The 14945-nt window shown below is 55.2% G+C and overlaps 5 protein-coding genes across 5 annotated transcripts; 3 read left to right on the forward strand and 2 right to left on the reverse strand.

The window, feature by feature from the left end:
• Positions 1-476: 476 nt before the first annotated feature.
• MCYG_02554 (MAP kinase activator) lies at positions 477-2582 on the reverse strand (the record flags this gene model as incomplete). Its single annotated transcript, XM_002849574.1, has 4 exons — positions 477-1433; positions 1497-2240; positions 2432-2516; positions 2563-2582. The coding sequence occupies 4 exons, from the start codon at positions 2580-2582 to the stop codon at positions 477-479; spliced, it is 1806 nt and encodes a 601-aa protein (XP_002849620.1).
• Positions 2583-3669: 1087 nt separating this feature from the next.
• On the reverse strand, positions 3670-5282 carry MCYG_02555 (SAC3/GANP domain-containing protein; the record flags this gene model as incomplete). Its single annotated transcript, XM_002849575.1, has 3 exons — positions 3670-3883; positions 3946-5194; positions 5246-5282. The coding sequence occupies 3 exons, from the start codon at positions 5280-5282 to the stop codon at positions 3670-3672; spliced, it is 1500 nt and encodes a 499-aa protein (XP_002849621.1).
• A 231-nt stretch (positions 5283-5513) lies between these two features.
• On the forward strand, positions 5514-7539 carry MCYG_02556 (vacuolar protein-sorting-associated protein 36; the record flags this gene model as incomplete). The annotated part of the gene is made up of 5 exons (XM_002849576.1): positions 5514-5614; positions 5674-5763; positions 5904-6190; positions 6263-7250; positions 7341-7539. The coding sequence occupies 5 exons, from the start codon at positions 5514-5516 to the stop codon at positions 7537-7539; spliced, it is 1665 nt and encodes a 554-aa protein (XP_002849622.1).
• A 953-nt stretch (positions 7540-8492) lies between these two features.
• MCYG_02557 (basic proline-rich protein) lies at positions 8493-11300 on the forward strand (the record flags this gene model as incomplete). The annotated part of the gene is made up of 1 exon (XM_002849577.1): positions 8493-11300. One exon carries the CDS (start codon positions 8493-8495, stop codon positions 11298-11300), a length of 2808 nt encoding a protein of 935 aa, XP_002849623.1.
• A 689-nt stretch (positions 11301-11989) lies between these two features.
• Positions 11990-12898, forward strand: MCYG_02558 (conserved hypothetical protein; the record flags this gene model as incomplete). The annotated part of the gene is made up of 1 exon (XM_002849578.1): positions 11990-12898. One exon carries the CDS (start codon positions 11990-11992, stop codon positions 12896-12898), a length of 909 nt encoding a protein of 302 aa, XP_002849624.1.
• Between the last annotated feature and the right edge of the window lie 2047 nt (positions 12899-14945).

The following is a 14945-nucleotide window of genomic DNA, read 5'->3' on the forward strand; positions in this document are numbered from 1 at the left end:
TTCTAATGATGAACGGATAGAGAATACACATGCAATTCATGACTGTCAATGAGAAACTTTTCCCCCTCCCACGAATACTTCAGAATACAAAGATGTTAGAAGAAGTAGATTGAAAAATGGGGTCATTAAAAGCAAGACGAAACGAAGACCCTAACGGTTGCGAGAAGATGACATAGGGAAAAGGATATAAGAGAGAACGTAAAACATAGACATAGGGGATTCTAAAACATTGCATGAGCCATGGGGAATTCACGTTAAACAAGGGGAGTCGATAGATGACAGGTATATGCTGACAGAAAAGGTGTATCCGTAGATGGGAGAATATAGATGAACGCCGTAGGAAAAAGGGTATGATATAAAGGGAGAAACCAGGATATAAATAATAAAATGCAAACGTAGGAGACGAAGCAAAAGCAAGAACCATAGCAGTACGTAACAGAAGTGAGAGAATGAACGAGAGTGAACGAGGCCAAAGACTACACAGTGCTGACGTAGAGCATGAGTTTGGCGTTTCGACGGATGGCGGTTTCGAGGTCTGCGTCGTTGAGCAGTTCGACAAAGGAGTTTGAGGGCTCGTCCTTGTAGCGGACTACCATGGCGTCGACCTTGAGGCGGTCTCTGAGCTTGTCGATCAGCTGTCGTAGACTGATGTCGTCTGGCACACGGATGACGATGATGTCGTCCTGGAAGAAGACCTTGATCTTTATTGCGCCTGGGTTCTGGGAGGGCATCTGGTTACTGTTGCTGTTGAACGAGCTTCCCTGGCGAGACATGGGTGGAGGCTGCTGCTGCTGCTGCTGCTGCTGCAGGAGCTGCTGAGGCTGATGGGAGATGGAACCCTGGTTGCGTTGGTGGGTAGGGCGTTGGGAAGGGTGGTAGCCTTGGCTGGCGGCGTTCATCTGGCCCTGAGAGGACTGTCGGGAAGCGGTTCGCGACGGGTTGTGGCCGGAGGACTGCTGGGAGCCGGTAGAGAGGCGGTAGTCATCTGACATGACTGTGGGATCGATCTCAAAGTCACCTGGCCTGGGCGCGAAGAGCTGGCGGACGAGTTGGCAGCGCGAGATGTGCGGCGGCATGGCGAGGAGCTGCTTTACGTACTCGTCGAGGCTCTGACGGCGGCTGTTTGAGATGGCGTTGGTGACCTGGGTAACGGGTCCGGGCATGAAGGGGAGAGTACGCTGGCCGCCTCTGTTGCCGGCCTCTTCCTCGAACTTGGAGAGCAGGGCAATCTGGAAGTCGTAGAAGTCGTGGTAATACCGAGAAAGCTCCCACCATCTGCCGTCTTCCATCTGAACTTCGACTATGTACCAGTACTTGTCATTGTCGAAGCAGTACCGGGGGATCGAGGCCTGGACGGGTATGGGTACTTGGTAGTGCTGCTGTTGTTGATGTTGCTGCTGTGGGTATCCCTTGCTTGGGTTTCGTTGATGGACCTATATGGTTAGTATACTGTATATACGCAGGTATTTAGTAGTATGTGTAGACAGAGAACTAACATTGGAGCGAGAATTGAGGTTCATGCGCTCGAGCTCGGCGGCGGCCTGCTGGGCCCCGTTCTCGAACTTGCCCAGCGAGATGGAAGAATTCTTGTACTCTGCGGTCATCTTCTTCCACTCCTCGACACGGGGCACGCCAGCGCGGCGGACGGCCTCGAGAGGGTCCGCAGCCGACTTGCCGGTGGACATGTCTCTGATCTCGATAAACGAGACGGGGATGAGGCCGGGCCCACCGAGTCGACCGATGGGCTTCGCGACGAACCACTCCGGGTTGGACTGGGCGATGACGATGATGGCCTCGCCTGCCTTTGCATCCAGCTCGTCCGGCCGTTCTGCGTTGAAGTCGTACATAACGATGCCGTAGACCATAGCCGCCGCACCGGCTTTGCCTAGAGACGACATCCTGAAGTGTGACGCCTTTTCCTCTGTCTTGTTGTTATTGCTGCTGTCGGAGAAGCCGGAGTCGTGAGCTAGCCTGGGTTGGTGGTGGTGATGCTGCTGCTGCTGCTGCTGAAGATCTACCGGCGCATGCACGGAGTCGCCGCTGTCTCGCTGGTTCTTGCCTATGACCTCGAAGAAGGCGACGGGGACGAGGCCGCGGGCGTTGGGGAAGAGCGGGTTGCAGGCCTCGTACCAGCTGAGGTCGTCTTCCCTGCTGATGACGTGGAAGAAGTCTCCCTTGCTGAAGGCGAGTTCCTCTCTGTTATCTGGCGATGGCTGGTAGTCATACAGCGCTTTTATGACCTGTTGTTGCCGGTCGTATGTTCGTTAGCGAGTTTGGTCTGAAGTGGGCGCGCCTATGCTAGAGGAGGGAAAAAAAGCCCACTCATTGAACCAGGGGGGGGGGGGGGCGATAAGAAGCAAGATGAAGCAAGATGAAGCAAGAAGAAGCAAATATCAAAAAAAAAAGAAGAAGAAAAGAAAAGAGGACAGACCTTCTTGGGCGGCAAGATGGCGAGGGCAGACTTGGGCGTGATAGAGACGTGCTGCGACTTTTCCTTCTCGCCCTTGAGCGAGCGCCTGATGGCCTGACGGTGTTAGTAGACGTAGACCGTAGTAAAGAGACGGTAGACGGCTCACCTTCATAACGATGTCCTCGACTGCAGGCTGCTTCCTGTGCTCGTTGTTAAAAGGAGATGGCTTGTAGGAGAAGAGGACGAGTGGCGAGTCCTTCAGCTAAGAAGGGGGAAAAAAAAAGAAAGACGGCGCAGGGAAGAAGCCGGAGAAAAGGCGCTTCGTATAGACAGTAGAAGACTTTTTAGCAGAAGACAAAGGGAAGAAGACGGTCAGGCAGAGGAGAAGACGATGAAGATGGTAGAAAGAAGACCTGCTTGGCCGTTTGACCTGTAACGATGAGCGTTTCGAGGACGGACAAGCGGCCGCAGTAGAGGCAGTCTAGACAGCCAGACGGACGGACAGACAGCTAGACAGCTCCAGAGGTCAGGGAGAAGACGACCAGGAGCGGGTAAGGAGTAGAAACAGCTTGTTAGAGTCGATCGCGGGGGCGTTGATACGATCGGTTTATCCTCGTCTTATAGGCAGGGATGGGCAGATGAAGCCGCAGAAGTAGAAGTAGATGGAGACGAAGATGTATTAGATGAGTAGATGAAGAGAAATAGGTCAACGTCTGCACGAGGCCAGAGAGACCAAAAGGCCGCCGTTGTGAGGCTGGGAAAAAGCAAGCATAGTAGATGTAGATGTAGTAAAAGTTGGTAGACGATATAGAAGTAGAAGTTGATATAGAAGTAGAAGTTGATATAGACGTAGATAGAAGTATAGACTACGTAGATACAGGGCTATGCAGAGCTATGGAAGATAACTAGACGCCCGTAGAAACAGAAGCCCCTGAGAAGGCAGACTTGCAGAAGTAGAAGACGAAGAAGAAACGAAGAAAAAGCAAAGAAGTCCGCTCTTGACTCGCATTGAGACGTTTCTTCTTTGCTTCCTTCTTTTCTTCTTCTGTTTCATGACGATACTCGGTCCGCCCAACGCCCGCCTATTCCAAGAAGTAGAAGCAAAAAAAGGTCGATGCAGAGAAGGTCAAGTTGATGAAAGGGATGAAAAGGGAAGAGATGTAGCAAGGTTGTCGACTGGGTGATGCGGTGGTAGAAGGAGGAGAAGGAGAAGAAGATGGTAGATGGAGAAAAGATGGAGGTAGAGATGGAGAGTTGGGCTATATCTGCCCCTTGATGTCGATGACTCTGTGGGCAGCGAGCTTGGCCTGCTCAAAGGCGGCACCACACTTGCCCGTCAGTAGCTTCACGCCGTCTGCCTTTTCCTGCAGCAGATGCTCGGGGACATGGTCCAGCACGAAGCGTGCGCTCTGCTCGTCCGACTCGAAGCCCAGCTCCTCCGTAATAAATCTTATATTCACCTCAGGTTTATATCTGTTTTTGTTAGTATATTAAAAAAAAAAACGGGAGATAAGATGGAAGAGAGAAGGACGCACGCTTTACAGATGCAGGCGAGGGCGGAGAGACGCTCGCGGTCGACGAACATGTCCATGAGATAGGCGCCCATGTTCGGGGTGTCGAGGTAGAGCTGGAAGAAGCGATGGTAGTTTCCGAGGGCGAGGGCAGAGCGCACCGCCAGTGCGTGGCTGACGGCCGGGTCAGCTTTTTCTGCGGGGGTTAGATCTGACAGGGCGCTGTTGATGGCTGTCTGGTTGCGGGTGTAGATGAAATAGAGAATACGATACGCTTTAAACTCCATCGGATGGCCGCCCAGGTTGAGCGCGTAGAGGCCCTGCAGCTGCGTCTGGCACTGGTTATACTCACCGAGGTCCCCCTTCTCGAGTGCGATGCGTGCGTGGATCTCGTACACCAGCACCGTAAAGTCGTTCTTGATGTGCTGCACGGTCAGGTCCTGCCGCATCGACTTGAACTGGTCGCAGATGTAGCCGTAGTTGTTCTCCTGCTTCCACCGCTTCTTCAGCAAGTCCAGGCTCTTACGCAGCACCGGCAGCGGCCGCACGTTGTCCGGGTTGGGTGCTGCCGTCAGTCGCAGGTACCGCTTCTCCAGCGCCGTGCTGCGGCCGACTATCGGCCCTTCTGACGGGTCGTGATGGGGGGTGACGTTGTACGCTGAGGGGGACTTGACCTTGGTGGGGGAAGACGTGCTCTCAAACCGTCGTTTCCTGCTCTCCAGATTATGGTTAAACTTACTGCTTGATATCTTGCTATCGTTCTCCAGTCGTCTTCTTTTGTCCTCTGATCCATTCGCTCCGTTCGATCTCCATGGTGGGGTTTCTTCATATGTTCGGTTTGTTGCCGCCGTTGTAGCATACTCTGTGCTGATGTCGGTGGACTTTCTCTTGGGTGAGGTCTTGCTGATGGAGAGGAGAGCGGTGTTGCGTTCGTTCTGGATCATCTGCTGGGGCAAGGGGAGGCTGGCCCAGTCGATGGCTCCCAGGTGGTTAGTTTCGGCGGCTCCGGTGATGACCTGCTTCAGTTTGGCCTCCATGTCCGCTCGAGTGATGCCGGGTATCTGCTGTTCGGGGACGAAGCTTCGCTGGACGTAGTCTCGCACCGCAGGCGGCCACTCTACCCGTTTCCGCATCTCTGTCGGAGTCCCGGCAGCGGCAGCAGCAGTGCCAGCCGTAGTAGACGACGGAGCTGCTTGAGAAGATGAGTTTCGAGCCAGAGTCCGACGCGCCTGGACCGGAGTGTATGCTGTTGTTGCAGTTGTAGTCGTCGTTGCTATCACAGGAATCAGCAGAAGCCACAAACCAGCGAACCCGTCCCACTCACCACTAGCGGACGCTCGCCATGAGGCTGCCGTGTTCATCGTGTCTACTATAATATGGAGTTGATGAGATGAAGAAGTCGAAGTCGAAGTCGAAGTCGAAGAAGAAGAAAAAGAGCGAATGTGGTTTCGCTTCCGTTTTGGGCCTAGCGTCCTTTTTCCATGACTTCATCTTTTTGTATATATAAAAAAGTGCCAAAAACACCAACGCCGGCTTTTTCTTCTGCTTCTGCTGCTTCTACTATATTAAATAGATAGAGAAGATGGTGCTCGATGTTCTTCCAAGCCGTTGACCTGACCACCGCACTCCGGCCGTCGCTGCTGCCAGATGAGACGCTGCTCTTCGTCCAGGACGCCGTCGGGCTCTACGAGGGGTATGCCATGCCTACATTCTATCTACATGACCGGCCGGCTACGAGACTAACCTGGGTAGAAAGTACAAGATTCCAAACTACCAGTGTGGCCATGCCTACCTGACGTCCCACCGGATCTGCTATGTCGACCTGGAAGAGCCCCGGAAGTGGTCGGTGGCCCTCGACTTGAAAGATGTAGACCGCATCGAGTTTCAGGTAATACCTCCTATATACCTATATATAGAGAGAGAGAGAGAGGAGCATGGCTAAGAAAATAGGCGAGATTTCTGAGGTCGTCGCCAAAGATCAGTATCCTGCCCCGGAGACGGGGAACGCAGACGAGTGCGCCGGCCAGCATCGTAAAGAGCGAGGCGCGGACGGCGACCTGGGTGTGTCCCATCTGCTCGTTCTCCAACCCGGTGCCGTCCAACTTTGACCCGGCCGTGGCTGCGTCGACGGCCATCCCTCCGTGTCTGGCCTGTGGCATCAAACCGCCGCTGACCACCCTGCTCAAGGCGGCCATCTCAGCGTCGACCAGCAGCTCGGCCTCTACGCCCACGTCGACACCTACGCCGACAGGCAACATCTGTCCGAGGTGTACGTTTGTCAACCATCCGTCGCTACAGGCGTGTGAGATGTGCGGTGCAACGCTGTCTCCGGGGCGGACAGACTCCCCCGCACCCTTTGCACCGTCGACCTCCAGGCTGGAGAGCAGGGAGATCAACGACTGCGTCAAGCTGTCCTTTCGGGCGGGCGGGGAGAGGGTGTTCCACGAGCGACTGAAGGGGGCACTGGTACAGCGGAAGTGGATCCTACAGGACGCTCCTCCAGTGCCAACTACTGCTGATGCTGCTACTGCTACCGGCAACACCGGTACTGCTGGTACTGCTGGTACTGCCGGTACTACCGGTGGAATAGCGGGCCTGGAACGCCGGGGACTGGAGACACGCAGGAACAACGAGGCGGTGATCGGGGGAGCGTTTGAGGACCTGGAGGCCCTGATGGCGTCTGCACGGGAGGTTGTGGCGCTGGCCGAGACCTTTTCGCGCGAGTCGAGTGTGACGGAGGAGGTCTCACAGTCTGCAGCAGCGCTGGGGATGATGACGACCAAGGAGGTGATGGGCTCGTCGTCGTCGTCGTCGACGTCGGCCAGCCTGTACGTGACGGAGCTGTCCCGCAACCTGGCGGAGTACCTGACGGACGAGAGACAGACGATACTGGCGCAGGCGGGGGGCATCATGAGCCTGATCGACCTGTGGGCGGCCTTCAACCGGGCTCGCAACGGGGTCGAGCTGGTCAGCCCCCGAGACTTCCACGCCGCGGCCGAGCAGTGGGAGCGCCTCCGCCTGCCCGTCCGCCTGCGCCGTTTCAAGAGCGGGCTGCTGGTCGTGCAGCGTGCCGACTGGACGGACGAGCAGACCCTGCGCCAGCTACGGGAGTGGTTCGACGAGATGCACCGGCTGCCTCCTGCCCCGACGTCGACCTCGACGTCTGCGGAGGTGACCTGGGACTGGCGACTGCATGGACGGGGGGTGACGGCGCAGGAGACCGGTCGACGCTTTGGCTGGAGCGTCGGGGTGGCTGGCGAGGAGCTGGAGATGGCAGAGGAGCGAGGCCTGCTGTGTCGCGAGCAGGGGATCGAGGGCCTCCGCTTCTGGTACAACCACCTCGCCAGCCCGTAGCAGTCCCACCGTGTATGCACTATGCATGTGCTTGCACTGCCGAGTGCATCCTCATCGTACATCAGGGGCTCGCATCTCTACCACCGTCTTCATCTACCACCATCTTCTCTCTACCATCTTCATCTACCATCTACCATCTACCATCTTCATCTACCATCTACCATCTACCATCTACCATCTACCATCTTCATCTACCATCTACCATCTTCATCTACCATCTACCATCTCTACCTCCTCCTACTCTACCCATTCCAACCGAGATAACTGCCACGCCTGCGGGGGCCACTAAAATAGTAGCGCAGGGGTCGAAGCCTTTTCTTCTTCCAGGGGTCTCACTCTTTTTTCTCCGTCTTCTTCGTATTTAACACCAACAGCCAACATAACAAGTAATAATAATAATAGTAATAAGGGAAGACTTTTCTCTTTGAACAGGGTCAAGGATATCCCGTCCCCTCTCTCTCTCTTTTTCTTCTTCTTCCTCTTCTTTTGTTTCTTACTCTTTGTCTTTTTTTTTGCTTCTTCGGACCCAAACTTGGCTTTGCTCTGTCAAGCGCCGGCGCGGTCGCACTAAGAAGTCTTTCTGACAGCCTAACACTCGATCTTCTTCTCTTCTCCGTCTACTTCTGCTCGCTGTCACTCTTCGTCTTCTCGTCTTCTCGTCTTCGTCCTCTATCGACTTCTCTCTACCCTCGTTTGTCTGCGGACGCCCACGCTCTTTTTTCCTGCTCGCTGTCAAGTCACTGACAAAGACGGGACGGTCGCAAAGTAAGCGCGCATCTCCTGCATCTTCTGCTACAAGGACGAGGACAAGGAGGCTGCTGTCTTATCCCTTTTACTCTTCTGCTGCTTCTCGTCTTCGTCTCTTTTCTGTTCTCGTCGTCGTTGTTTTCGTCTCTTCGCTACTTCTCGTCGTTTTGCTCGTCAGGGGTCGACTCAGCCTGCTCAGCCTGGCCTCCCACCATCATATTACCATCGTTATATTGATACTGACACCGTCAAGTCGTCTTCATGATCTAGCGGACAGCGAGTCTTCACTCTTTACGGACGTCGTCACCACGCTCTTTACCGAGAAGTCATACGGGGAACAGCCTATACGACAGGACAGTTAACAGGACAGCCAAAAGAGAACCACACGAGAGACGGACAGTTAAGAGAGCCAAGAGAGAGACAGTTAAGAGAACCAAGAGAGAGACAGTTAGTAGGAAGACACGAAGAGGATGCGCCTGTGTCTCGCCCTCCTGGCGGCCGTGGCCGTGGAGGCGCTGGGCGACCTGCCCGCCGCCAACAGGCCGCAGTTCCACTTCCCTCGCCTGGTCAGGAGAGACCTCGACCGCACCCCATGGGCCGGAGGGAGAGAGCGACACCAGCAGGACATGGACAGGCGCGAGGTCGTCGTCGTGCCGGTGACGGTCCAGATGAAGGCGGACGGAAGCCTCGTCACCCTGAGCGGAGAGCCGTCGTACGCCTACGACGCCGTCATGCAGCCGACGGGGGATGTCACCACTTCTACCTCCATCACCAGCCAGAGTGCCAGCCAGAGCGCCAGTCAGAGTGCTCCAACGGCCACTGAACCGACGGCCACCGAACCGACTGGGCCAACGGGACCTGAACCAACCGGACCGACTGCACCAACTGCACCAAGTGAGCCCAGTGAGCCAACGGTCCCTACTCCAACGGTCCCTGAGCCAACCTCTCCAACCGCTCCAACGGCCACTGAACCAAAAGTCACTGAACCAGGCACACAGCCAGGTACACAGCCAAGCACTCCAGGAACTCCAGGAACTCCAGGCACGCCAGTCACTTCGGCCACTTCGGCCACTTCAGTCCCTCCAAGCAGCGGAAGCAATGAGCCCAGCAATGGACCGGTCCCTCCGCTTAGTTCTATACTGTCGCCCATCCTGCCGGGCTCCTCCAAGCCCGCTGAGACGGCCCCTGAGACCCCTACGGTGCCTCCAGCGGAGCCAACGACCGTGTATACGCCTCCAACGGCGCCTACCATGCCCTCGATGCCCAGCATGTCTCCCTCTGAAGGCGTCAGCCACACCGGCCCGGCCACTGGAGACTCCAGCACCTTGATCCAGCTGCCCACCTTGTTGCCTCCGCAGTCAAGCTCTGCCCCTGAGCATACTCAACCTACCAGTGAGCCTACCCAGCCCGGAACTCAACCTGGAACTCAACCCGGAACTCAACCCGGAACTCAACCCGGAACTCAACCTACCAGTCAGTCCGGGTCTGCCACCCAGCCAGGAACCCAGCCTACCACGCCTGGTGAGTCTACTACAGGGTCGCCCGTATTGCCTAGCATCCCTACTACCTCCCCATCCGAGGGCATCACGTACCCTGGAGGCGGCACCGGCACCAGTCCTGCTCCCACAGATTCCTCCAGCGGCACCGGTATCATCCCTACTCTGCTGCCAACCCTGATCCCAATCTCGTCTGGTACCACCTCCGGCTCGTCTGGCTCGTCTGGCTCAACTTCTGCCTCCGTACCAACTGGCACCACTTCCGGCTCTGCGTCCGTTCCAACCGGCTCGACATCCCCCACTGACTCTGCCTCCCTCCCAATCTCCATCTCCCTCCCAATCACTCTCCCGACTGGCGGCTCAAACACCACCGACTTCCCTACCTACTCGACCTCCGGAAATCCTGCCACCATCACCGGCCCTGGCAGCGGAACCGCCACTCCCACCGGAACCGAGACCTCTGGAACTGCCACGGGCACTATGACTGGAACTTCCGGCACCGAGACCGGCACCTCTACCGGAACAGACACCTCAATGCCAACCTCGGTGACCTTCCCGTCTCTCTCCATCCCAACTGGCACAGCGTCTTCCACCGGCACCGCGCCCACGTCGAGCACGTCCGGCGTCTTCCCTTCCTCGACCGTCATCAGCGGTACCGCCGTCACTCCCACCAGTACAGGCACCACGCCCAGCACCTACACGTCTCCCCAATCCACCGGGTCGGCTACCTCGTCCAATACAGCCTCAGAGACCTCCGAGACCGTCTCGGGGAGCAGCAGCACCAGGCCTTCTACCATGACGACCGTCACCACCACCCCAACGCCAGCACCAACGCCCACCACGCCCAGCACCAGCGTCCCCCTCTCCACCAACACCGAGACCACTCTCTCCGTGCCCACCTCCATCATCGTCCAGACCTCCACCACCACTACATCGACCACCGCAACCCAGTCCCCCAAGCCGCTTCCGCATATGATCTCTCCCCCCAACGCTCAGGCGCCGCCGCCAAATTCCATCCTCATCCAGCTTGGCTTCAACGCCTCGCTTTCCTACGAGTTCCTCGCCGTAAACACCGACGCTGTCGCCCAAGTCCTCAAGTTTGTGCCCCCAGGCGTGGCCTACGGCATCGAGGTGGATATGTCTTCCACTCCCATCGCCGGCATCAGCCCATACGACCCCGGTACCAAAAAGGGCTACACCACCGCCGTCGTGCTCATCTACATCCCCAAGGACCTCCTCGCGCTGCTCTCTTCCAGCCTGACCACCTTCACCTCCAGACTGTACTCTAACCCAGACACCTCTGTCCACACCATCCTGGCCATGCTCGATCCCACCATCCCCTTGCTTCCAGGCGGCGGAACTATCCCCAACCCCGGCGGCCCAGGCTACCCGTCCGGCGCCCCTGGTTCAGGCGGTGGCGGCGACGATGGCTCTGGATCCGACGGAGAGAACAAGGGCAAAGGTCCAGGTGGCTCGGCCGGATCGTCGGGCATCAGACCCAGCTCGGTCGGCATCGGCCTCGGCGTCGTTGGCGGTGCCGCCCTGTACGGAGCAGCCATGTTCTTCGTTGCTCGCAGATACAGAAAGAAGCGCAACCTCCATCGCCGATCTGACTCTCTCACCAGCGGCGTGGGCACCCCGGCTCCATACCACGACGACCACCGTGCCGGCAGTCCGTTTGGCGCCTCGAGCATGAACGAACGATACTCGAGAGCCGGCAGCGGCCGCACAGCACAGATCAGTGCCCCTGTCATGACTGAGAACTCTCTCGGCTGGAACTAGACCCGTCTCTTCTTCCTTTCCCCCGAGGGGCCACAGGAAGCCATCTATGCATGGGATTCCTCTTAATCCATCCACACACACACACACACACTTGTTTTATGTGTTGACGTATTTTCTTTTCTTCATAGACAGCTGGAACATGCGGCATCTCCCTACCCATCTCATCCATCCCCGTCCCATATCTCCCTACAACTACCTCTGGTTAGCCAAAACCGTCCTTGTTTTCTATGTATCAACACATTCACTGACCCAAAAAAAAGACGCAGACAGCACTGCAAACCAGCTCGGTACTTCCCTTCCTCCCCCCCCTTTTCCCTGCTCCGTTTCGTATGTTTCTCATCTCTCAAATCTGCCGTTTACTTACCTTCTATCCCTCCCCCTTTAGTCTCTTTATTATATAAATATTAACTTAGCCATCTTACTACTTTTTTTTTTCTATCACTTCTGGATACCTTCTTGCCGTCTACACTGGCACCCCCTTTTATTCTTTTACTTTCTCTTTCCCCCCCTTTTTTTGTACCTATTTATGGCTATGTATGTACAGGCACAAAACATGCACTCACGTATTTCCTTACCTCTGAGCCTTGGAGTAAACATCCAGATGGGTAGATGAGGCTGAGTCGAGGCCGGGATCAGGCATATAAAGTCGTATAACTTGTATCCATCTTCAGATACGAAACAAAACAAGAATGGCCGGCTGGACCAGAGAGAGTCTTCTCTCTCATCTCTCGTACGGACATCTCGTCGAGCAGGAGGCCGTCGTCCCGTCTCTTCTTCCTCGCCGGCTAGACATCAAACACAGAGCTGCATCTGCTTCGTCCCTCGAGTCCCTCCCTCTCGAGATCCTCCATCTCATCTGCGAAAAGGCCGACCTTCTCTCGCTCCTACGCCTCTCCCGCACCTCCATCCGCGCCAGAGAAGCCATCACCTCGTTCCCAGCGTTCGCCTTCCTGCTCGCCCACGCCTCCTCGACCCTGAAAGCGCTCAGCCAGACCAACCTGCTCCCGTACCACGCCTGCATCGACATCTACGCTGCCCTGCGCAGCCGGACATGCGCATCCTGCCATGCAGCACCGGGAATCTACTTCTTCCTGCTAGACTGTCAGCGCGTCTGCTTCAGCTGTCTGCGCATCAACCCCGCGCTATGGATAATACCCCTCCCCTTCGCAAGGCGGTGCTTCAAGCTAGACCTTGACTACTCTACGTCCAGCGCCAGCCTCCTCCAGATTCCGATACTACAAGTTCGTGGCAAGGAGGCATGCACATCCGTCCAAAGCGCAAGATGGCTCGCTACATCTATCCACGGATCGATGGAGGAAGTCTACCGTCTCCAGGCTGAGGGTGGAATGCACGCCTCGTCGCTGATGGAGGGATATCTGATGCAATTCCTGCGTGATGCGCCGTTACAGCCCTTCACCCCCTTCATGCTATCCTCTACCGGATGGTGGGAGGAGTTGTCGGATTATTACTCGACGATGCTTGATGACCTGTGCATTACGTCTAGAGGCTGTGTGGCTTCGTCGCTGTCGGTGTCTGATGGAACGACGACGACAGCATCGGTAGATCAGACGGATCCACCACGTGCTGTTTCGATGTGAGCTGTATAGCAGGGCAGCTTGTAGTGAGCGCATCGATCATCATGCCCGTGTGCGCAGGGTTTCGAGATGTGAGCCTTGTACCGCCGGGCGTCGTGCGTCTGGTCCAGAGACCGGTTTTGGGAACATGTTGCGTCCTGTTATGCGGTTGCAGAGGAGATGCCGGAGATCAGTCGGGTTATGGCCGACTTGCATTTGATTTGATTGACCCTTTCTATGAATAGCCCGCCTGTGTACATGTGTTGGAACCCTACTCATCGATGTATATTGCCAACCAACTGTCCGATAGAATACCCACCTCCACTCGCAGATATGCCCGAATCGGGCGGTCAAGGCATATCCCATTCCATGTGTGTTGTAGAAATGCTCCGGGTAAAGTAAAAGAGGTCATTAATTCGTCAATTAAGAACAGGATAATTCGTCAAACACATGGCTTTTTCTTCCGAGTCGGAGACGGCAAACAACAAGGGAGAATCAAAGTACGCGGTAACTCGATAGTAAAGAGAAAAGAGAAAACAACAAAGTCAAACCACTCGCTTGGAAGAGCAAGAAAAGGGGGAAGACGAGGGAGAAATAACGCATTGGCTAGTCATGGCCGCATGAGAGAGAACGGGAAACAAAAAAGAAAAGAAAAGAAAAGAAATATCCATGAGACGGCCAAGGAAGAAGACGACCAGGGGCGAGGGAAGAAGGGCAGGAGGACACGACGAGGCACAGTGCGGGTAACAGGCTTCAAAGCGAGGATTAGGTCGAAGATCCGGTCTGGCCGGCGATGACCATGCGGCGGACGCAGTCTTGCCTTTCCGAGATCCTCCCTCTGCCTGCCAACTGGCCTAGCTTCGTCTGCTGATGCCTTTAAGTTCGACTTCACTGTAACAAAAGATCGTAAGCATAGGCATTGAGCTAATGTTGGGTCAGGGTAACACTTCGAAAACGGGTGGCACAGGCGCGTATTTTGTACATGCAAGGGAGTGAAAAACAAAACGAACTGCAAAAAAAGAGGCGAGGAACAGAGTATATATGTATGCATGAAAGAATTAAGACGGAAGGGTGGGGGTTTAGTTCGGGGAGATCCATCTATATTTCTCCGTCAAATGAAACGGGGTGGTATATGAAAAATGTCGATGGAGAAGACGACAAGAAGGTTGAAAATAATCATCATAATAATGAACAGGCAAGGGTAGGAATTATTGCTGCATAGCCGTTCTCGTCCAATGCGAAGTGCAGAAGAGGCCCAGCAAGGGCTGCAGCCTGCAGGTATAGAGGGGGTGCGATACGGTAAGAAAAGCGATGCACACGGGGAAAAGGAGCCGGGGCAGGGCATTGACGGAAGATAGTCGGTCAAAAGACGATCAAACGTATTGGGGAAATAGACGTCGTTCTCGACTTGATGCTGTTGAGAGAAAAAAAAAAAAGGGGGCACCGAAAATATTTGATATGAACTTACAACACAAGAGTAGAGTTCGGTGGTATTAGTCCGGGGAAGCCACTAAAAGAAATCCACAGACATCAGCGAATTGTTTGTTATCAACGCCACGCAGCCTGACATGTAACTCGTCACGTTGGGCACCCCGGGGTCCTGTCTTCTTCCGCTTGCTGCCCTTTCTTTTTATTATTTACTTATCTCTCGCCGGGCGGCCAGAGAGGGCCAACAAATAAATGGAGGAGCAGTCAAGACGTAAGAAGAAGTCGAGAAGGGCAGGGAGAAAGAGATGAAAGGCTATACCGGTCACCGTATGCATAGTCCCTATACGCCCATCTTGTTAGCCTTGATATACGTGGTCACAAAGGGAGAGTATACATGTTATACGTACCCGCTTATCGTCAATATGCACTTCTCGCCAACTGTCATGTTCATCACGCCTTCATCCCATCCTATGCAGTAGAAGGCTGAGGTTAGGACCTGGACATCGCGAGAGTTTGCTGTGCTGGACTAGAGGTAGCCCGGCCAGCGTCTACAGGTGTCTCTCCATACCTCTGATGACCTTGCCGATGCCGATTGGAGTCTTGAACTCTCCCCTATCTTTTGACGAATCGAACCTGAAAACAT

This window comes from Microsporum canis, genomic scaffold (genome assembly GCF_000151145.1).
Source record: "Microsporum canis CBS 113480 supercont1.2 genomic scaffold, whole genome shotgun sequence".
NCBI lineage: Eukaryota > Fungi > Ascomycota > Eurotiomycetes > Onygenales > Arthrodermataceae > Microsporum > Microsporum canis.